Source organism: Mandrillus leucophaeus, unplaced genomic scaffold, assembly GCF_000951045.1.
Source record: "Mandrillus leucophaeus isolate KB7577 unplaced genomic scaffold, Mleu.le_1.0 Scaffold40, whole genome shotgun sequence".
In the NCBI taxonomy this organism is placed as follows: domain Eukaryota; kingdom Metazoa; phylum Chordata; class Mammalia; order Primates; family Cercopithecidae; genus Mandrillus; species Mandrillus leucophaeus.
In genome coordinates this window covers 2,958,946-2,976,796 of record NW_012104254.1, presented here as the reverse complement: position 1 = coordinate 2,976,796, position 17,851 = coordinate 2,958,946, and the positions used below count along the sequence as shown (strand labels likewise).

Here is a 17,851-nt window from a genome sequence, read left to right as displayed (position 1 = left end):
TATAAATCATGCTACTATAAAGACACATGCACATGTATGTTTATTGCGGCACTATTCACAATAGCAAAGACTTGGAACCAACCCAAATGTCCATCAATGACAGACTGGATTAAGAAAATGTGGCACACATACACCATGGAATACTATGCAGCCGTAAAAAAGGATGAGTTCATGTCCTTTGTAGGAACATGAATAAAGCTAGAAACCATCATTCTGAGCAAACTATCACAAGGACAGAAAACCAAACATTGCATGTTCTCACTCATACGTGGGAATTGAACAATGAGAACACTTGGACTCAGGGTGGGGAACATCACACACTGGGGCCTATTGTGGGGTCTGGGGAGAGGGGAGGGATGGCATTAAGAGAAACACCCAATGTAAATGATGAGTTAATGGGTGCAGCACACCAACACAGTACATGTATACATATGCAACAAACCTGCACATTGTGCACATGTACCCTAGAACTTAAAGTATAATAAAATAAATAAATAAAAATTGAATTATAGCAAAAAAAATACTATTGCAGACTAAAGTGATGCATGATGTCTTCTATTTAATAACTTTACTAAAATCCCAAGAAAATAGAAATTACTTACGCCTGCCTGATGCATTTTCCAATATACATACCATCCCTGCTACAATGGTCAATCAAGCCAGATAGACAAAATGAAACATAAACCCTGATATGGCTTGGCTCTGTGTCCCCACCCAAATCTCAAGTCGAATTGTAATTCCCACTGTTTGGGGAGGGACCTGGTGGGAGGTGACTGGATCATGGGGATGGATTTCCTCCTTGCTGTTCTCATGATGGTGAGTGAGTTCTCATGAGAACTGTAGGTTTAGAAGTGTGTAGCACTTCCCCTTTCGTGCTGTCTCTCCTACTCCTCCATGTAGGACATACTTGCTTCCCCTTCACCCTTCCACCATGATTGTAGGTTTCCTGAGGCTTCCCAGCCATGCTCCCTGTACAGCCTGCAGAACTGTGAGTCAATTAAACCTCTTTTCTTCATTAAAAAAAAAAAAAATTATTTCACGTCTTCCAAAAAGTGTTTCTCTTGCAGTTTCCACCATTTCAGTAAATGGCAACTCCATCTTTCCAGTTACTGAGGCCAAAATCTTTAAGGTCATCCTTGACTACTCCTTCTTTGACTCCATATCCAATGCATCAATAAATCTTTTGGATTCTGTTTTAAAAATATATACAGAATCTGACTATTTCATAAATCACCTTAACCTGGGGTGAAGAGAAAGTAAGAGGAAATTAAGTTTTAAAAAATATAAACAAATCATTTGTTTTTGAGACAGAGTCTTGCTCTGTTGCCCAGGATGGAGTGCAGTGGCACAATCTCGGTTCACCACAAACTCCACCTCCCGGGTTCGAGCGATTCTCCTGCCTCAGCCTCCCGAGTAGCTGGGATTACAGGTAGCCACCACCACGCTTGGCTAATTTTTATATTTTTAGTAGAGACGAGGTTTCACCATGTTGGCCAGGCTGGTCTTGAACTCCTGACCTCAAGTCATACACCCACCTTGGCCTCCCAAAGTGCTGGGATTACAGGCATGAGCCACCATGCCTGGCCTAGTTAATTATTTTTAAAAACCACTTCCAATATTACTATCCAAGGTCTAAACCAAGCTTGTCCAACCCATGGCCCACAGGCTGCTTGTGGCCCAGGATGGCTTTGAATGTAACCAAACACAAATTTGCAAATTTTCTGAAAACACTATGAGATTTATTTTTTTTTAGCATCAGCTATCATTAGTGTTAGTGTATTTTATATGTAGCCCAAGACAATTCTTCCAGTGTAGCCTAGGGATTGGATATCCCTGGTCTAAGCCATCATCAAATGCTTTCCGACATTACTGCGGTAGCTTCCTAATTAATCTTCCTGCTTTCACTTTTGCTCCCTCTGTAGCCTCTTCTCAATACAGTAGACTTCCTTTTAAGACATAATTAAGACCATGTCAATACTCTGCTCAAAACAAAACAAAATTTCTTAGAAAAAAAAAAAAAAACCTAATTGAGAACTGAAGTTTTTGCAATGGTCCACATTCTACAAGGCCCTACATGAGATACTACTTTTACTTGTTACTTTTCTCACTGCCACTCTTCCTAATCTCCCCCTTGCTCAGTCTAGTCCAGTCATACAGGCCTCCCTGCTGTTCTACAGCACTCCAGACATGCTCTTCACTCAGGGTCTTTGCACTTACTGATTCCTCTATCTGGAATGTGCTTCCCTCAGATATCTAAAAGGTTCATACTCTCATTTCTTTCATCAAATGTCACCTTATCAATGCGGTGTTCCCTGACAATCCTATTTTAAATTTCAACCTGCCCTCACTCAAGGTACTCCCTATTCACCATCCTTTATTTTCTCCTAACAGTAATTTACTGGCTATCTCCTCACTCCCAACAAAGGGAGAGAAATGTTTTTAACTGTTTTGTTCACTACTGTATCACCAGGGCCTAAAATGTACCTGGCAGATAGCAGACACTCAGTAAACATGCATTGAAAAAAAAAAAAAAGAAGAATAAATCAGACACTAGTGCATGAAAATGAAATTTAGTTCTGTATACCAATCAAAATCTTAAAGACAAGTTTAATTTTCACCACCTCCAAATATCTAGATTTCTTTAGAAATCTATAGAAACTATTCAGGAATTCATACTGTGGCAAATTCTATTTTTCATTTACATCCAAACTATTACATTTTAATCTACTAAAGACATTAAGTCTTCCCATCTCCCAGTCTATAATTTCTACAGAACTAAAATACTAAGCATCTAAGCAGAAAATAATGCCATTTAATGTGAATATATACATATATTTACTTTTATGTTTGGTTATTCCTTCATATCAAGTGATGGCCCTGATTTTCTAAGATTAAGCACCCATAGATAAAAATTCCTTATAGAAAAGAGTTGGGGCAAAACTGTCAAAGTCATTAAAAACAAGGAAAGTCTGAGAAATGTCAGAGCCAAAAGAAGCCTAAGAAGACAAGACAACAGAAGGCAATGCTGTATCTGGATGGGATCCTAGAACTAAAAAGACATCAGATAAAAACTAAGGAAATATGAATAAACTATGGACTTTAGTTAACAATAAAGCATCAAACTGTAACAAATGTACCACATGTTAATATAAGAGAAACTCAGCACAAGAGTATGTGGGAGTATTTATATTATCTTTGCTATTTTTGTATACATCTAAAATTATTCTAAAAAATAAAGTCTATTAAGGGGTGAGAGTGGAGGGACTAGGTTAGTTTAGAGCAATTGGTAAACATGATACTCCTTTTAGTGTTAAACCTTAGCAAATCAAAGAATACTATCCTCAAAATTTATAATCAATAATATCCATCATGAACAACTTAATAACAAAAAATAAAAAGAAACATGCCTAGTACACATGACTCAAAGTTCTGGTTCAGTAATCATGCAGGAGAGTTACTAAGATAAGGATATCACAATCAGATTCATTTTGGACAGATCTTTTCAAGGGCACATAGGTACATACATGTATCTTTTAGTATTTGTTTTCCACTTTCTATTGTTTAAGTTTAGAAACACGCTAAATTCTAAAAACAATAAGAAAAAGAGAGAACAGTGGTTTGGCAAAAAAATAAAGACCTGACTTCAAACTCACAGAAATACGGAAATTAAACAAAATTAATGACTAAGTCACCTATAGAAATGATAGGAACTAAGAGATATTCAAAACAAGTAAATTAAACACAAAACTAAAGTATAATCTTCAAAAAGTAGAATAAAGCTGGGATATAATTTAGAATTTTTTTTAAGTTAAGAAAAAATTCCAAACAGCAATTAATTACTACATACTTGGAAGAACAATGAACACTACAACAGTGTACACCAGAAGAAGTATTTTTTAAAATAAAATCATTAGGCCATAAGCTTAAGGTCAAAAACCATGTTATTTATTTCTTTATTCCCATATTGTCTGCACATCACAGTTATTCAATATTATACCTAAATGTTAATTCTTCCTAAAAGAATATCGAAAAGCAAAGTCACAGGAATCCAAAGCATGGATTATAGAAAAATGATTGCTACAGAGATCAGCAATCATTTTTCTATAATTTCAATATGACATCAGAAGGAAAAAAATTATTTGGGTTTCAAACTTTACTAAGAAAAGATAAATTCAGATTTTTAAAATAATTATGTTGCCTAAATATAATAAATACTGAAGAATGTTAGTAAAGGGTATCATAATTTTGTTCTTTAATAAGACAGAACATATATTAGTAAAAAGTAATAACAACAGTTTTCTACAAAATATCACATTTTAAAAATACATTCACTAAGGTCATTTTTAAAGTATTTTATACATTGGGAAAAGATTACTATAGTCAAGCTAATTAACAAATCCAAAAACTCAGTTACCTTTATGTGTGTGTGTGTGTGTGCGTGTGTGTATGTGTGCTGAGAACACAAGATCTACTTTCTTAGCAAATTTCAAGTATACAACACAGTATTAGTATTCTCACCATGCTGTACTTAAATCTCCTGAAGTTATTCACCTAAATAACTGAAATTTTATATCCTTTGACTAACATTTCCCCCATTTCTCCCATCCCTGCTCTCCACCCCTAGAAATAATATTTCTACTCTCTGCTGCTACGAGTTTAACTAAAAAATATTCTTGACTGGACATGGTGGCTCATGCCTGTAATCCCAACACTTTGGGAGGCCAAGGTGGGCAGATCACTTGAAGTCAGGAGTTCAAGACCAGCTGAGCCATCGTGGTGAAACCCCATCTCTACTAAAAATACAAACATTAGCTAGGTGTGGTGACGCATGCTTGTAATCCCAGCTACTTGGGAGGCTGAGGTGGAAGGACCGCTTAAACCAGGGAAGCCAAGGTTGCAGTGAACTGACATTGTGCCACTGCACTCCAGCCTAGGGGGCAGAGCGAGACTTTGTCTCTAGATAGATAGATAGATAGATAGATAGATAGATAGATAGATAGATATAGATAGATATAGATATTCTTGAAAAATTAGTTCCAGTTATACAAAATGCTTTAGAAATTATAGAAATCTGCCTTATAGGCCAAAAAATGTTTTTGTATTTACTAGAAAGTATATATATTGTAGAAAACTTTAAACTGGTTATGAAAGTAGGAGTTTCATTGCAAGTATATATGCCTAATTCATTTTAATCATATGTGAACTTCTACTTTTTGCAAAAGTGAAGGCTTCACAACAAAAAAAAGAGTTAATATTTCTATGAACCAAAATCCTACTTATGGAAAACGTGGAGGTGGAGGGAATTCTTCCCATATAGCCCTGCCAACTGGAAAACCTAAAATTATTATGACTTATTTAATATCCATGATATTTGTGAATACTTATAAAAAGATTTTCATTCAAAGGTCTAAATGTCATCCTACCTTTACAAAGTAGGTTATAACTCTGGGGGGCTGCAAAAATTGAAGTTACATTTTTAAAAGTAACATTCTATATTGCAACAAAACCCTTACAAACTATATTATTACAGAAAAGAACAAAGACAAAAGTCATTGCAAACTCAGAATATCTTTTCCCATGCCAGTCTTGGGAATATTTTATGTAACCACTTAATAGAATGACTGTTAAAATTTTTTATAACATTTAATGATGTAATAGCAATGACTTCATTAATAATATGGTAATACAACCTCAAAAATAAAGAGTTAACATAATATAGCGATAATTCAATTTTCATTTTTCTTATTTCTAAATTATTTTATTCTATTCTTAAGTGTTATTTTAGAAGAAACTTAAAATTTCACAGAAATCGTAACATTTTTCAAAAATAAAACATAAAATGTAAGGATTTTCATAACAGACATTCCAAGAGATTATTATTTGAAAGTGGGAAATATTTACAAAATATTGATGAAATTACTTAAATTTTAAAAGATTAAAGCCAATCATATATTTAATCTCAACATATATTTGATATCCTAACAACATATTCCCATAAAATCAAAATGAAATAAAATCATTGCTATCCACCCTAAGTCATATCACAAATTACCAAATATAAATCTACATAGAAGCATTCTACATAAGTTTTTGCACACCTCCAACACACTTTTGAACTCACTTGGGTAAATATGGATCTTTCCAACAGGAGCAGCAGTTTCTACAAAGCTATTTACCTTGTCCAGGTCTTGCAGTTACAGCTGCTCCAGCAGATGGCGGCTCACACTCCTGTCAATTATAATAATGTTATTACAGTGACCTATTACAATGTGTAATTTATAATAAAATAGTAGTTATATCACAGTCTTACCTTTGCTTTCTTTGAGTCTGGATCAAACCTTTCAAGTATTAATTTAGCCGTCTTGTAAGTTTCTTTTTCCATGACTTCTTCAAGCTACGAACAAAAATTTCCATAAATTGTCACATTTCAAAACACACACTACTTATTTTTATAAGTCCTATTCAAAAAGGTTTAAATATCCTTAACATATCCAAATAGAATGAAAGACTTCCTACATTCGAATAATTAAAATCCAGATTTTAAAATGGCTTCTAACCTCTAATGTTACTTGTACTTAACAGCTTTACTGTGAGGAAATACCAAATATTGCTAATTGTTTACATATAATGAGGAGAATAATTACATGCACCAACTTCAATAATGGAATGTGCAAAAATCTATCAGCCATCATTATTGGAAGTTATTAGACATGACAAGCAAATGACAGGCAATTCCTTAGATTTATTTCCTCATAGCACTTAATGCTATTAATTTAAAGAAGGTCGTTAGCCAAGAGCTTTACAAAATAAAATCTCTGTGCCAATTAACTGCTGTCAGCATCGATTTTAGATTATTTATTAGCAGAAGCAATTAGCTTGCTGCAAATGCAGTGAAAACTCACTAACTGGGAGAACAGCCATGGAATTTGTTCAAATGACTTTAAAAGATAACCCTCACCTCTTTTTTACTTAGACTCAAACAACTTTAGAGAAACAACTGAGCACAGAATTTAAGTAAAAATTTTACTGAGTTCTATGTTCACACTAGGGACTATAATTAAATCACTTCATTATTGTAGCATTTTATTTACCATGCACTCAAGTCACTTTATAACTTAATACACGGGTTTAACTTAAAATATAATCGCTAGTAAAGTATCATGAGCAGTTATGGCTAGTTCAACATCAGAAAAAGGTTGAACTTTAGTACAAGACAGTCATAGTTATGACAAATTACCTAATGTGTAGGATAAAATGCTTTTGCAAAAACTGGAAAAGAACCTTTTCTTTCTCAGTGACCACTGATAACCACTTAGATTAAATGTCATATTCATTCCAAAGGACATTTATTTTAAAATGCAACCCAGAGCACATTTACTGAGTTAAAAATATGCTGCCACAATAGCAGTTAACAGATTCCTCATTAAACACTCAATTCAACATTTAAGAAGTAGGTACTTAGATGAATGATTTATTAGCCTTACCTTGGTTTAATGAAACTAAAATATTTTCCTATTGCAAAATTATGATAAATTCTCAAAATAAGCAAGTTGATTTTTCTGATGTAAAGGAGATGTTTATAGTATCACTTTAGGGTTAGGAAAAAAAGAGAAACTAGGAACGGGGGTAGAAAGAGGGCATAATAAAATACATCCCCAAACCAACATAATCTACATGGAATATCAAAGAAACAAATCACTGATCACTACACAGTAGACTTTTGATGTTCTAGCAGTGTTGTGCAGTAAAACTTTAGGCAATGACAAAAACGGTCTATGTCAGCATAATAGTAGCCACTAAGCCCTATGTGATAAATGAGCACTTAAAATGTTGCTTGTGCAACAGGGGAACTGAATTTGTACTTTTGTTTTGTTTCGCTTCGTTTTGTCTTAGATGGAGTCTCACTCTGTCACCCAGGCTGGAGTGCAGTGATATGGTTTCGGCTCACTGCAGCCTCCACCTCGCAGGTTCAAGTGATTCTCTGCCTCAGCCTCCCAAGTAGCTAGGATTACAGATGCGTGCCACCACACCTGGCTAATTTTTGTATTTTTCGTAGAGATGAGGTTTCGCCATATTGGCCAGGCTGGTCTCGAACTCTTGGCCTCAAGTGATCCACCTGCCTCAGTCTCCCAAAGTGCTGGGATTACAGGTGTGAGCCACTGCACCCAGCCTGTAGTTTTATTTCATTTTAAATAATGTAAATGTAAACAGCCATACTGATTTGGACAGATAACTCTAAAACTACTACTAGGTTTAAAAAGATTAAACTGTGATCTTTAAAACAACAAACAAAACTCCAAATCAAAATGCTACTTTATCGAATGACTGCATTCCTGGTAGATTATTCAGCAAGTATTCAAGTGTGTCTATGTTTTTATTTATCTTAAATAAAATAATTTTTAAGTACTAAAAGATGCAAATCTATCTCCCATTTTTTACATTTATTTCTAACAAAATATTTTCACATAATAGCTTAATTAACACACATCCATACAACATTTAATAATATGTTTTAAATACACTGTTCAGTGGAAAGAACATGAACTTGAAACTTCAAAGTGAGAAAAGATCTGGGTTCAATGCACATTTCCATTCTTAGGAAGACTGTTAGCATATCTGTCAGCCTCAGTTTCTCCTCTGTATAGATATTTTGATACTTCATAGCACTACTGTGCAATTTTAAAAATATATAATATAGGAGAAAGAGTCCACAACAGTGCCTAAAATATTAACATAATTTTCAGTGACACCTCAGTTACTCAGAATGGGCCTGAAACAAACTATTTCCAAAAACTCAACATATGAACCTCAAGATTCAGGAAAAAGAAACTAGAATTCTTGAGAATTCTCTAAATCAAGCTTCTCCAACCCTTAGCCACCAGCCACATGTGGCCCAAGACAGTTTTGAACGCAGCCCAACACAAATTCGTAAACTTTAAAACACTATAACATTTTTTTGAAATTTTTTATTTTTGAGCTTATCGGCTATCGTTAGTGTTAGTGTAAAGAATGAATCATTTTTCTGTAATATGGTTGTACTAAAAGTTTTAGGGGCTTTTTTATTTTAAAAGATAGAATAATAAATACATGATTATATTAAGAGTCAACATTGTGATGAGACTGTATATTTCTATGACATGTAAAAATTATTTCTACTTGATACAACCATTACATCATAGAAAACATTAAAAGATAAAAGGCAACAAGAGCAAAAAAGTGCACAAAACTTATTTTGTGCATACTAGCACAAAAATAAATGTCAAAAAAAATTTTTTAAGTTTTGAAAGATAATTCTACAAATATTTCTCAAAACAGAATTTTAAAACACACAAATCATTAATTTCCCTAACCAACATTTATTTGTGAAAAATATTCCAGATGTAAGAAAACTTTCTTTCATTTCTTTCATTTTGCATTGATTTTGCAATTCAGAGTATTAAGGAGCATGTTACACCATATAAACTCATCATTTTATCATGCTGAAAATACTGTCTGGTATCCCTGATTTGGGGTTTGCTGTTGAAATTGATGATGTTTTTACTAATTCAGATGTTACATCATTTTCTGCTTTCATATAAGAGTATTCCACAATAATAGTCACATCTTTCTTCTTTGCATTTTTTCTGTTACTGTGTAGCCTAAAGTGAATATTCAAACACTGGGAAAAGCCAGAAAATATTACTGAGTAATATAAAAATGTAACATTTGAAGCCACAATAAGGTTAACAACTCTATAGAGAATAAAAGCTAAATTTGCCAATTTAAGGACTTCTTTTGCTTCCAAAACTTATTTCATGGAATATCATGCATAGGATTTGTACAAAGTATACTTTACACATTTATATAAATTATAGTAGGTATATAAACATTTTTATTTGCAAGAATGACTCACCATTAATAAGAGAGTGCCATAAATGCCCACAAGACTAAATGATTACATTGTACCACTTCTGTATGATTCTGTACTGCTCCCAGAAATGTCAACATTAACCTGTAACTCAGCATGTCAGAATTTCTTGCTCTTGCCTTCAGCTGACATTAGTGAATTCCTTTGAACTAGTAACATCTGTAATTGATTGTTAAGCTTTAATTCTCAGGGAAGTATAACACTTTTCCTCATGTTCCCAATTTCTCAAGTGATTTTTCTCAGGATTCAGAAAAACACAGATTTCCCAAGGAACGCTAGAAATTACCACATAGGACTACTATTCTGAAAAAAGCACAAAATTTTCATGAAGTCATTTAAAGAGGTAATCTTGACTCATGTATTTTGGTAGAGCTTGATTTCTGAACTGTTTTGAAGGAATGCTCATGGATGCAGAGGGATTATCTGCTTGCACAGATTACTCAGTGATTATTAAAAACTCAAGTTTTGTTAAAGGACCACAAAATATGTGAGTGGTAAAATGCACTCAGATCTAGACTTGGGAATTTTTTAGATAACTAAAGATTACTTCCTAACTTTATATTAATAAGTAAATACATTAAGCTCTTAAAATCTTGTTAAGATGCTTTTTCCTAATTTAACTTTTTAATCAATTGATAATTCATATCTGTCATTACAAATTACAATTTTACAAATTTCAAATTACATTACAAATCTATTCAGATTAAAGGGATGCATCCCCAAGGAAACCACTTTTAATAAAATATCAAGTAGTGACCAGCCTGGCCAACATAGTGAAGTGCTGTCTCTACTAAAAATACAAAATTAGTCAGGTGTGGTGGCGCATGCCTGTAATCCCAGCTACCTGAGAAGCTGAGGCAGGAGAATCACTTGAACCTGGGAGGCAGAGGTTGCAGTGAGCCAAGATTGCACCACTGCACTCCAGCCTGGGCAACAAGAGCAAAATTCTGTCTCAAAAAAAAAAAAACCAAAGTGTAAAACTACTCAAACAAAGCAGCTCTGTTAAAGGCTTGAACAGTCAAGACCACAGACTAGTTCCAGTAGCAAACAGTATTATAACCAACAATAATAATCAAGTAAATGCAAATTGTGTTTAATTAATAAAGTGAATTAGAGCCAACTTATTTTTCTTTAGTCATACTGCAAGAGAAATGCCATACTGCATTATTAATACTGATGCCTAATGAACCATTTAAACATACAGAGCTATTGAACTCTGAACTTTTTTAACTGTTGTCAGACTTAAAATGGAACATCTTTTATGTTGCGATTCCTTTAAAGGCTATTGAAAAGTAAATAGCTTGACTTATCCTTCCACACAATTTTCCAAGTCGGCTCTGTTACTCTATTGAGAGATTTTCCAAATCATATATTCTTCAAGATCCTGTTTTCTGGCCATGTGATGCCAGTGACATTGGGCTGCTTCTCATCACTTAGGATTTTTTTCTTTTCTGCTTTCCTTTGTCTTCCTCTTCATCTTTTCTACTTTAACTAATATTTCTCCATTTTGGTATAAGCAGGACTTGTCTCTGATCACCAGTACCAGCTTTTCTTTTTATCTCATCAGCAAGTCAAACCAATCATATCACAACTTCTAAATCACTGATGCTATCAGTATTTTCTCACTTTGAATTTCTGGCTGTTCCATAATGTTCAGACTAGCAGAAATATAATAATAACATAATTCTGTGTTTGGCAATTTAGAACCACCAAAATTGTCAATGCAATTTTGATAAATACTTTATAGGACACCTAATAAGAAGCAAACAAATAAAGCGAAGGAATCCTTTCAAAATTAAAGTCCTCTTACTTTTCAGGTACTTAAAGCCCTTAAAACCAGTATCTAATATCATCAATTCACAGAATAATTTTTAACGTTAGTCTTAACCTTCACAATATTGGTTTCTTAATTATTACTTGTTACACACTAGACTAAAATGTATCAAATTGATCATTTGCACCTGATTACATTTTATTAAATACATTTCTATACAACATAATACCATCAGCAGTTACATTTTCACACTTCAAAAATAAACATTAAAAAATTAGTAGCTCTATGTCAAACACCAACTTCAATTCACTTATTACAGACTACTATATTATCAACATTTAGAGCTCCTTCTGTCTTACTCATGGTCCTCTTTCCAACACATCTGAAGGGATGCATCAACTAGCCCCACAATAGATATCATGTGATCAGAGTTACTGACAGAAAGTGGAAAACTCTGAAGAAAACAATTATATCTCTCTCTCTCCCATCTCTTCTTCAGTACTTTCATGTTGAATTTCTCTTACAACTAATCTTCTTGATTCCCTCTCTTTCTTGGTGTCAAGAAAACCTAGAACTGACATGTGGAGATATTTTGTCCTTTTGTATTTAACTCTAATAAACAATCTGGGTACCCACCTTTTTACCCTCTCTGCCTCATTTAGGCCTCGAATATGACTCATTTACTTACTTCTCAGCTTCCAACTGATATAGACTCTCAGAATCTCAAAAGTCCTTCTAAACTACTTTTTCCTATCAATCATTTTTAACTAGCAAAAATATTCACAATTTCACTTCATCATTAAAATGCTATCTAAAAGCATATTTCTTCCTTGGAGAGTTATTAACTTCCAACACACAAACATTATTTATTCAGTTCTTATTAGTTTAATATAAGTTAATTTTAAATAAAAGTTAACTTACTATTTTTTTCCTCTGGGATTTTAAATCATCCAATGCTTCATCTAGAAAACAAGATTTCAATAAAAGCTAAATCAAATATTAAGATATTTAGATACAAGAAAACATCATGCCAAATGACACACGGTAGCAAACACAAGAAAACTTTCTCATTTTAGGATGTCTCAAAATTTAACTGATGTGTAGAGACAAAAATTATCTCCATCTTCACCTACATATAGTTCATATTTTTGCCTGTGTTATATATTACAAGCCATTTAGGGGGAAAATTGACTTTACATAGTATAAAGCACCTTTCTAAATTGAAATATATACACACATTTTTTAATGTGTTCAGAAACATTACTTTCTACTATTTCTTTTTCCTTTCAACACCTCACCCACATTAATTTACAAAATTAGTATCAAATCTCTTTTTATACACTGGTAATAAAAATGTTCTCTTTCTTTATAAGGAAATAAGTACATATTTTACTTAGTCAAGCCTGAAGATAGTAAGCATGACTTTTTTAAAAAACCTTGAAAATCTATCTTATTGAATCTGAGAAGGGACATGGAAAAAAATATGAAAAACTTTTCAAAATCAAGCATTTCTAAGATTTGCCTGCTTATATAGGTTGGCATGGTGGAACAGAAAGAATCATCTCAAAGGATACCTTTTATGAATGTCAATGTTGGATTTACAAATGTATTTAAGTTTCTAGTTTTTCTCTAGAAATATTTAATACAGATTGACATACTATTCCATATGGAAAGAAGAACTTATGGCTTAAATGTTATCGAATGAAACATAAATAACTGTTCTTAATACTTAATTAAATTTATAAATAAAATTATTACTTCTTCACTGAAATTCTAGTAACAAATACCTGAATACCCAACCCAAAGTACACCATTTATGTAAAGATTCAAAGAAACACAAACATATAAAAAGATGATTTTACTATAAAAACATTTTTCAAAATAGATTAAGCTGTCTTTAATGTGCTAGCTAACTTATTACTAAAAGGGGGAGAAATCTGCTAACATCTTCAAAGAGAATAGTAATTTTTTGTTAGATAAGACCAAGCCAAACATCTGTACTTTAATCCAAGGGTCAGTAAACTTATTCTGTAAAGAAAAAACTAAGTATTTTGGGCTTTATGGACCAAAAAGCAAAATCAAGTACGTACTTTTTGATATTAGAGACAGAGTATTGCTCTGTCACCCAGGCTGGAGTGCAGTGGCATGATCTCAGCTCACTGCAGCCTTTGCCTCCAGAGTCCAAGCAATTCTCATGCCTCAGCCTCCCAAGCTGGAATTACAGGTGTGTACCACCACACCAAGCTAATTTTTGTATTTTTAGTACAGACAGGGTTTCTCCATGTTGGCCAGGCTGGTCTTGAATTCCTGAACTCAGGTGATCCACCTGCCTTGGCCTCCCAAAGTGCTGGATTACAGCATGAGCCACTGCACCCAGCCTAAGAAATACGAAAGAAATACAAAATTTCCACAAACTTTATTGACTAAATTCAAATACAGGTTGAGTATCTCTTATCTGAAATGCTTAGTGCTAGATGTGTTTCAGATTTCAATTTTTTTTTTAGTTTTGGAATATCTGCAGAATACACCCCCGCTGAGCATCCCAAATCCAAAAATCCAAAATCCAAAATGCTCCAAGGACCATTTCGAGTATAATGTTGGCATTCAAAAAATTTTGGATTTAGGAGCATTTCAGATTTTGAATTTTCAGATTTGGGATATTCAACCTATATAATAATTGAGTTCAATTTTTTGTAATATAAGTCTACCAGTGAAAAGAATGGAATACTTTTGGGGGTGGATAACATTTCACTTAATTGAGGTTCAAAGCTAAGTGTTCTCTATCATCAAAACTGATTGCAAATGATAATCCATTAATGCTGATCTGTAATGAGATTTTACATATCTGATTTTTAAAAATATCTTTTCACACAGGTAGTTACTGCCAAATATTGATACCAATCCACAAGCATATGATTTTAATTGAGCATATTCACTAGTCTGGAAGGCATTTACAAAATTCTATTAGATTCTTCTTTTGGCATTTGCCTTTTAGAGTATTATTACATTGGAAGTTAATCACCTCCAAAGACTGAAGCTCTTCAATTATACAGTGAAATGGATTTAGAAACATGGAAATTTCCTTTGCACTTGCCTTGAGGTCTGAAAAATTCTACTGGAACTATAATTTCAGCTTGGATAATGCATCGGCTGCAAATTTGTGTGGGAATGGCAATTCTGTTTCTTGTTTTCATTTTTATAGCATTTTTTAAAAAATTACTTGTCATTACAATGTTGTTTTCTAAATGACTTTACCACATTATAGGTTTTGCATATATACATTGTTTTGCTTTGCAATCTTAGGTTGCAATAATTAAGAACCATTATCAAGGCTGTAGCAAAAGCTAATTTCCAAAGCCAGTCAGTATTCAAACACAGTGACTGAAGTTGGTTCTTCTCATTTGGAAGTATTTCAATCTAGGTTTTGAGCTCAAAATATGACAATAAAACTTTACCACTGCTAAGCCATCAAACTGCTGTGAGGCAAGTCAAGATAGCTTCTATTCATAATTAAAATTCACATAACTAACAATGGTTAAGTCCTTGAGAGCAATGATGTTCCCTTTGGCACTACACAATAACAAATTCAAATATGTTCTGCAAAGTACCTGTTGTTGAATAATACAATGAATAATCATAGAATTTAAACACCTTACAGTTTCAAAAGTTTTGTACAATTTGTACAACTAAGTCTTTTTCTGCTACATACATATTTTTACCACGAGTAGTTACAGTACATCTTAGCAGATTCCACTTCAGGTTGTAGTAAATTGCTGTTTTCTAAACTTCATTGAAAATATTCTCACCTAAAGTTGTTCTGCAAAGACTTTTTATAGAGACTAATTCTTCAGTCACTTCAAGCTCAGCGTTGACAACTCAAACTACAATTGAGTGGTATTGATAGCATCTGTCAACTCAACCACAGCCAAGGAAGATCACTTGAAATAATTTGCCTTGTTCTTTAATTGACTACTCGTTTGTTTGTCTGAATTTTCTCAATTCTTTAGGCAACTGTTCTTGCTGAAATGTTACTAGTCTTAAGTATATTTTCCCTGAACACATTTTTTCTGCTGCAGCAATCAAACACAATTTAATTAACTCATCATTGGTAAATCGCCTTCCTTTCTTCACAAACAAGCCACTCAGAAACTTCCTTTGGCTGAAGCTCCATTTTTCCCTTTCAGTTTCATGAAGCAATTCTACAATAATATATTCCATTTTAAATTTTCTAATTTTTATGACCATTGCTTTCTGTGAGTTGGGAATATGATGATGAGTAGTTAGTATTGTAATGTCAAATACATATTGTACTCTTTTAGCACAGCTATAACATCATTGCATAAAAAATACAATGCTTTGCATTTCGATAACAAAATAGTCCACATTCCATTATGCACTAAAAGTGCAACATTCAAAGTCCACTTTTCTTTTCTGGTTTTTACATGATGGGTATGCATAGGTAATAAAAATAAAATAAAGTTGTCACAGTACAACAATACACATGACACTTAAAAACTGCCGTCAAGTTATAATTGCATCGGTTGAAAAACAATGTGAAATGATGAAATGATTAGTCCTACAACTGCCTGAAGTGATGAGAGCACCACATACAGTCAGTCACAGGTACTCAATTCTGCCATTGTAGGATGAACGCAGTTAAAGACAGCATGACTCTATTCCAATAAAAACTGAAATTTGAATTTCATATACATTTTACATGTCAAAATATTCATTTTAATATTGTAATAATTTAAAAATATAAAAGCCAATCATGAGCTGTACAAAGCAGTGGGCAGGACTTGGCCTACAGGCTGCAGCCACCAATCCCTGCTTTAATTTATATAGGGTCCAACTTGTAAAACAAAACAACTAAAAATAATCGAGAATAAAAAACAAGGACAGGACCAATAGCTTCAGGCTTAAAAAAATACTACGTGACTGCAAGACAATCTTTTACAAAGTCGATTTTAAACATACATGTAATACCTATTCAAATGAATTAGTACACTTAAAAACAGAACCTCTGAAATATATTTTAAAGCAAAAAGAAAATCCTTTTAATAATCAAGTCCAGATCTGCCTATTTATCACATAAGTTAAAAATATTCATACATTTGATTTCCTTAAAGAAGTGTTCTAAAGGACTCTTGAAAAGGGTTTCTTATATTTCTTTTGCTATCTTGCTATTCCTTGCAGTCAGAAAGCATATTTGCTTTAAACTTCTTCCTATTCTTCCACCATCTGCTATATTACTAAATATCACCAAAAACAATATCAGAAGCTTAAATTTCCTTAATCTGATAAAAAGCATCAACATTTTTAAAACTACAGCAAACATCATACTTAATGGCAAAATATTAAAAGCTTTTCTATTACAATCAGGAACTAGACAAGGACTCCTGCTATTCCCACTTCAAATGAATACTGTACTGAGTCCTAACTCATTGAAGAAAAATAAAATAAGAATCAGAAAAGAAGAATCAGTGCCATCAGCTCATGTTTACATAACACTTTGCAATTTTTATATGCTTTCATATGTAGTAACATTTACTACTTTTAACTGTCCTATCAAAACAAATACTTCTGTTTTCATTTCATTTTTTTCTGGGTACATAGTTGCCGTATATATTTATGGGGTGCATGAGATGTTTTGATATAGGCATACAATGTGAAATAAGCACATCATGAAGAATGCGGTATCCTTCCCCTCAAGCAGTTATCCACTGAATTGTAAACAATCCAATATACTCTTTATTTTAAAATGTACAGTTATTATTGACTATAGTCACCCTATTGTGCTATCAAGTACTAGGTCTTACTCATTTTTTCTGTTCTCATTTTATAAATTAAGAAACTGTAAGGTTCAGCTGGGCACAGTAGCTCATGCCTGTAATCCCAGCACTTTGGGAGGCTGAGGCAGGTGGATCACTTGAGGCCAGAAGTTCGAGACCAACTTGGCCAAAATGGTGAAACCCTGTCTCTACTAAAAATACAAAAAAATTAGCTGGGCATGGTGGCGGGTGCCTGTAATCCCAGCTACTTGGGAGACTAAGGCAGGAGAATTGCTTTAACCCAAGAGATGGAGATTGCAGTGAGCTGAGATCATGCCACTGCACTCCAGCCTGGGAAACGGAGTGAGACTCCGTCTCAAAAAAAAAAAAAAAAAAAAA

At 33.3% G+C, this 17,851-nt stretch overlaps 1 protein-coding gene across 1 annotated transcript in view; it reads right to left on the bottom strand.

The window, feature by feature from the left end:
• KIAA1715 (KIAA1715 ortholog) overlaps positions 1 to 17,851 on the bottom strand; it is a 94,181-nt gene that overhangs the window by 43,854 nt on the left and 32,476 nt on the right. Inside the window, 3 exon segments of the mRNA XM_011991858.1 lie at positions 6,177 to 6,228; positions 6,311 to 6,394; positions 12,603 to 12,643. Of these exon segments, the coding sequence (XP_011847248.1) occupies positions 6,177 to 6,228; positions 6,311 to 6,394; positions 12,603 to 12,643 (177 nt within the window).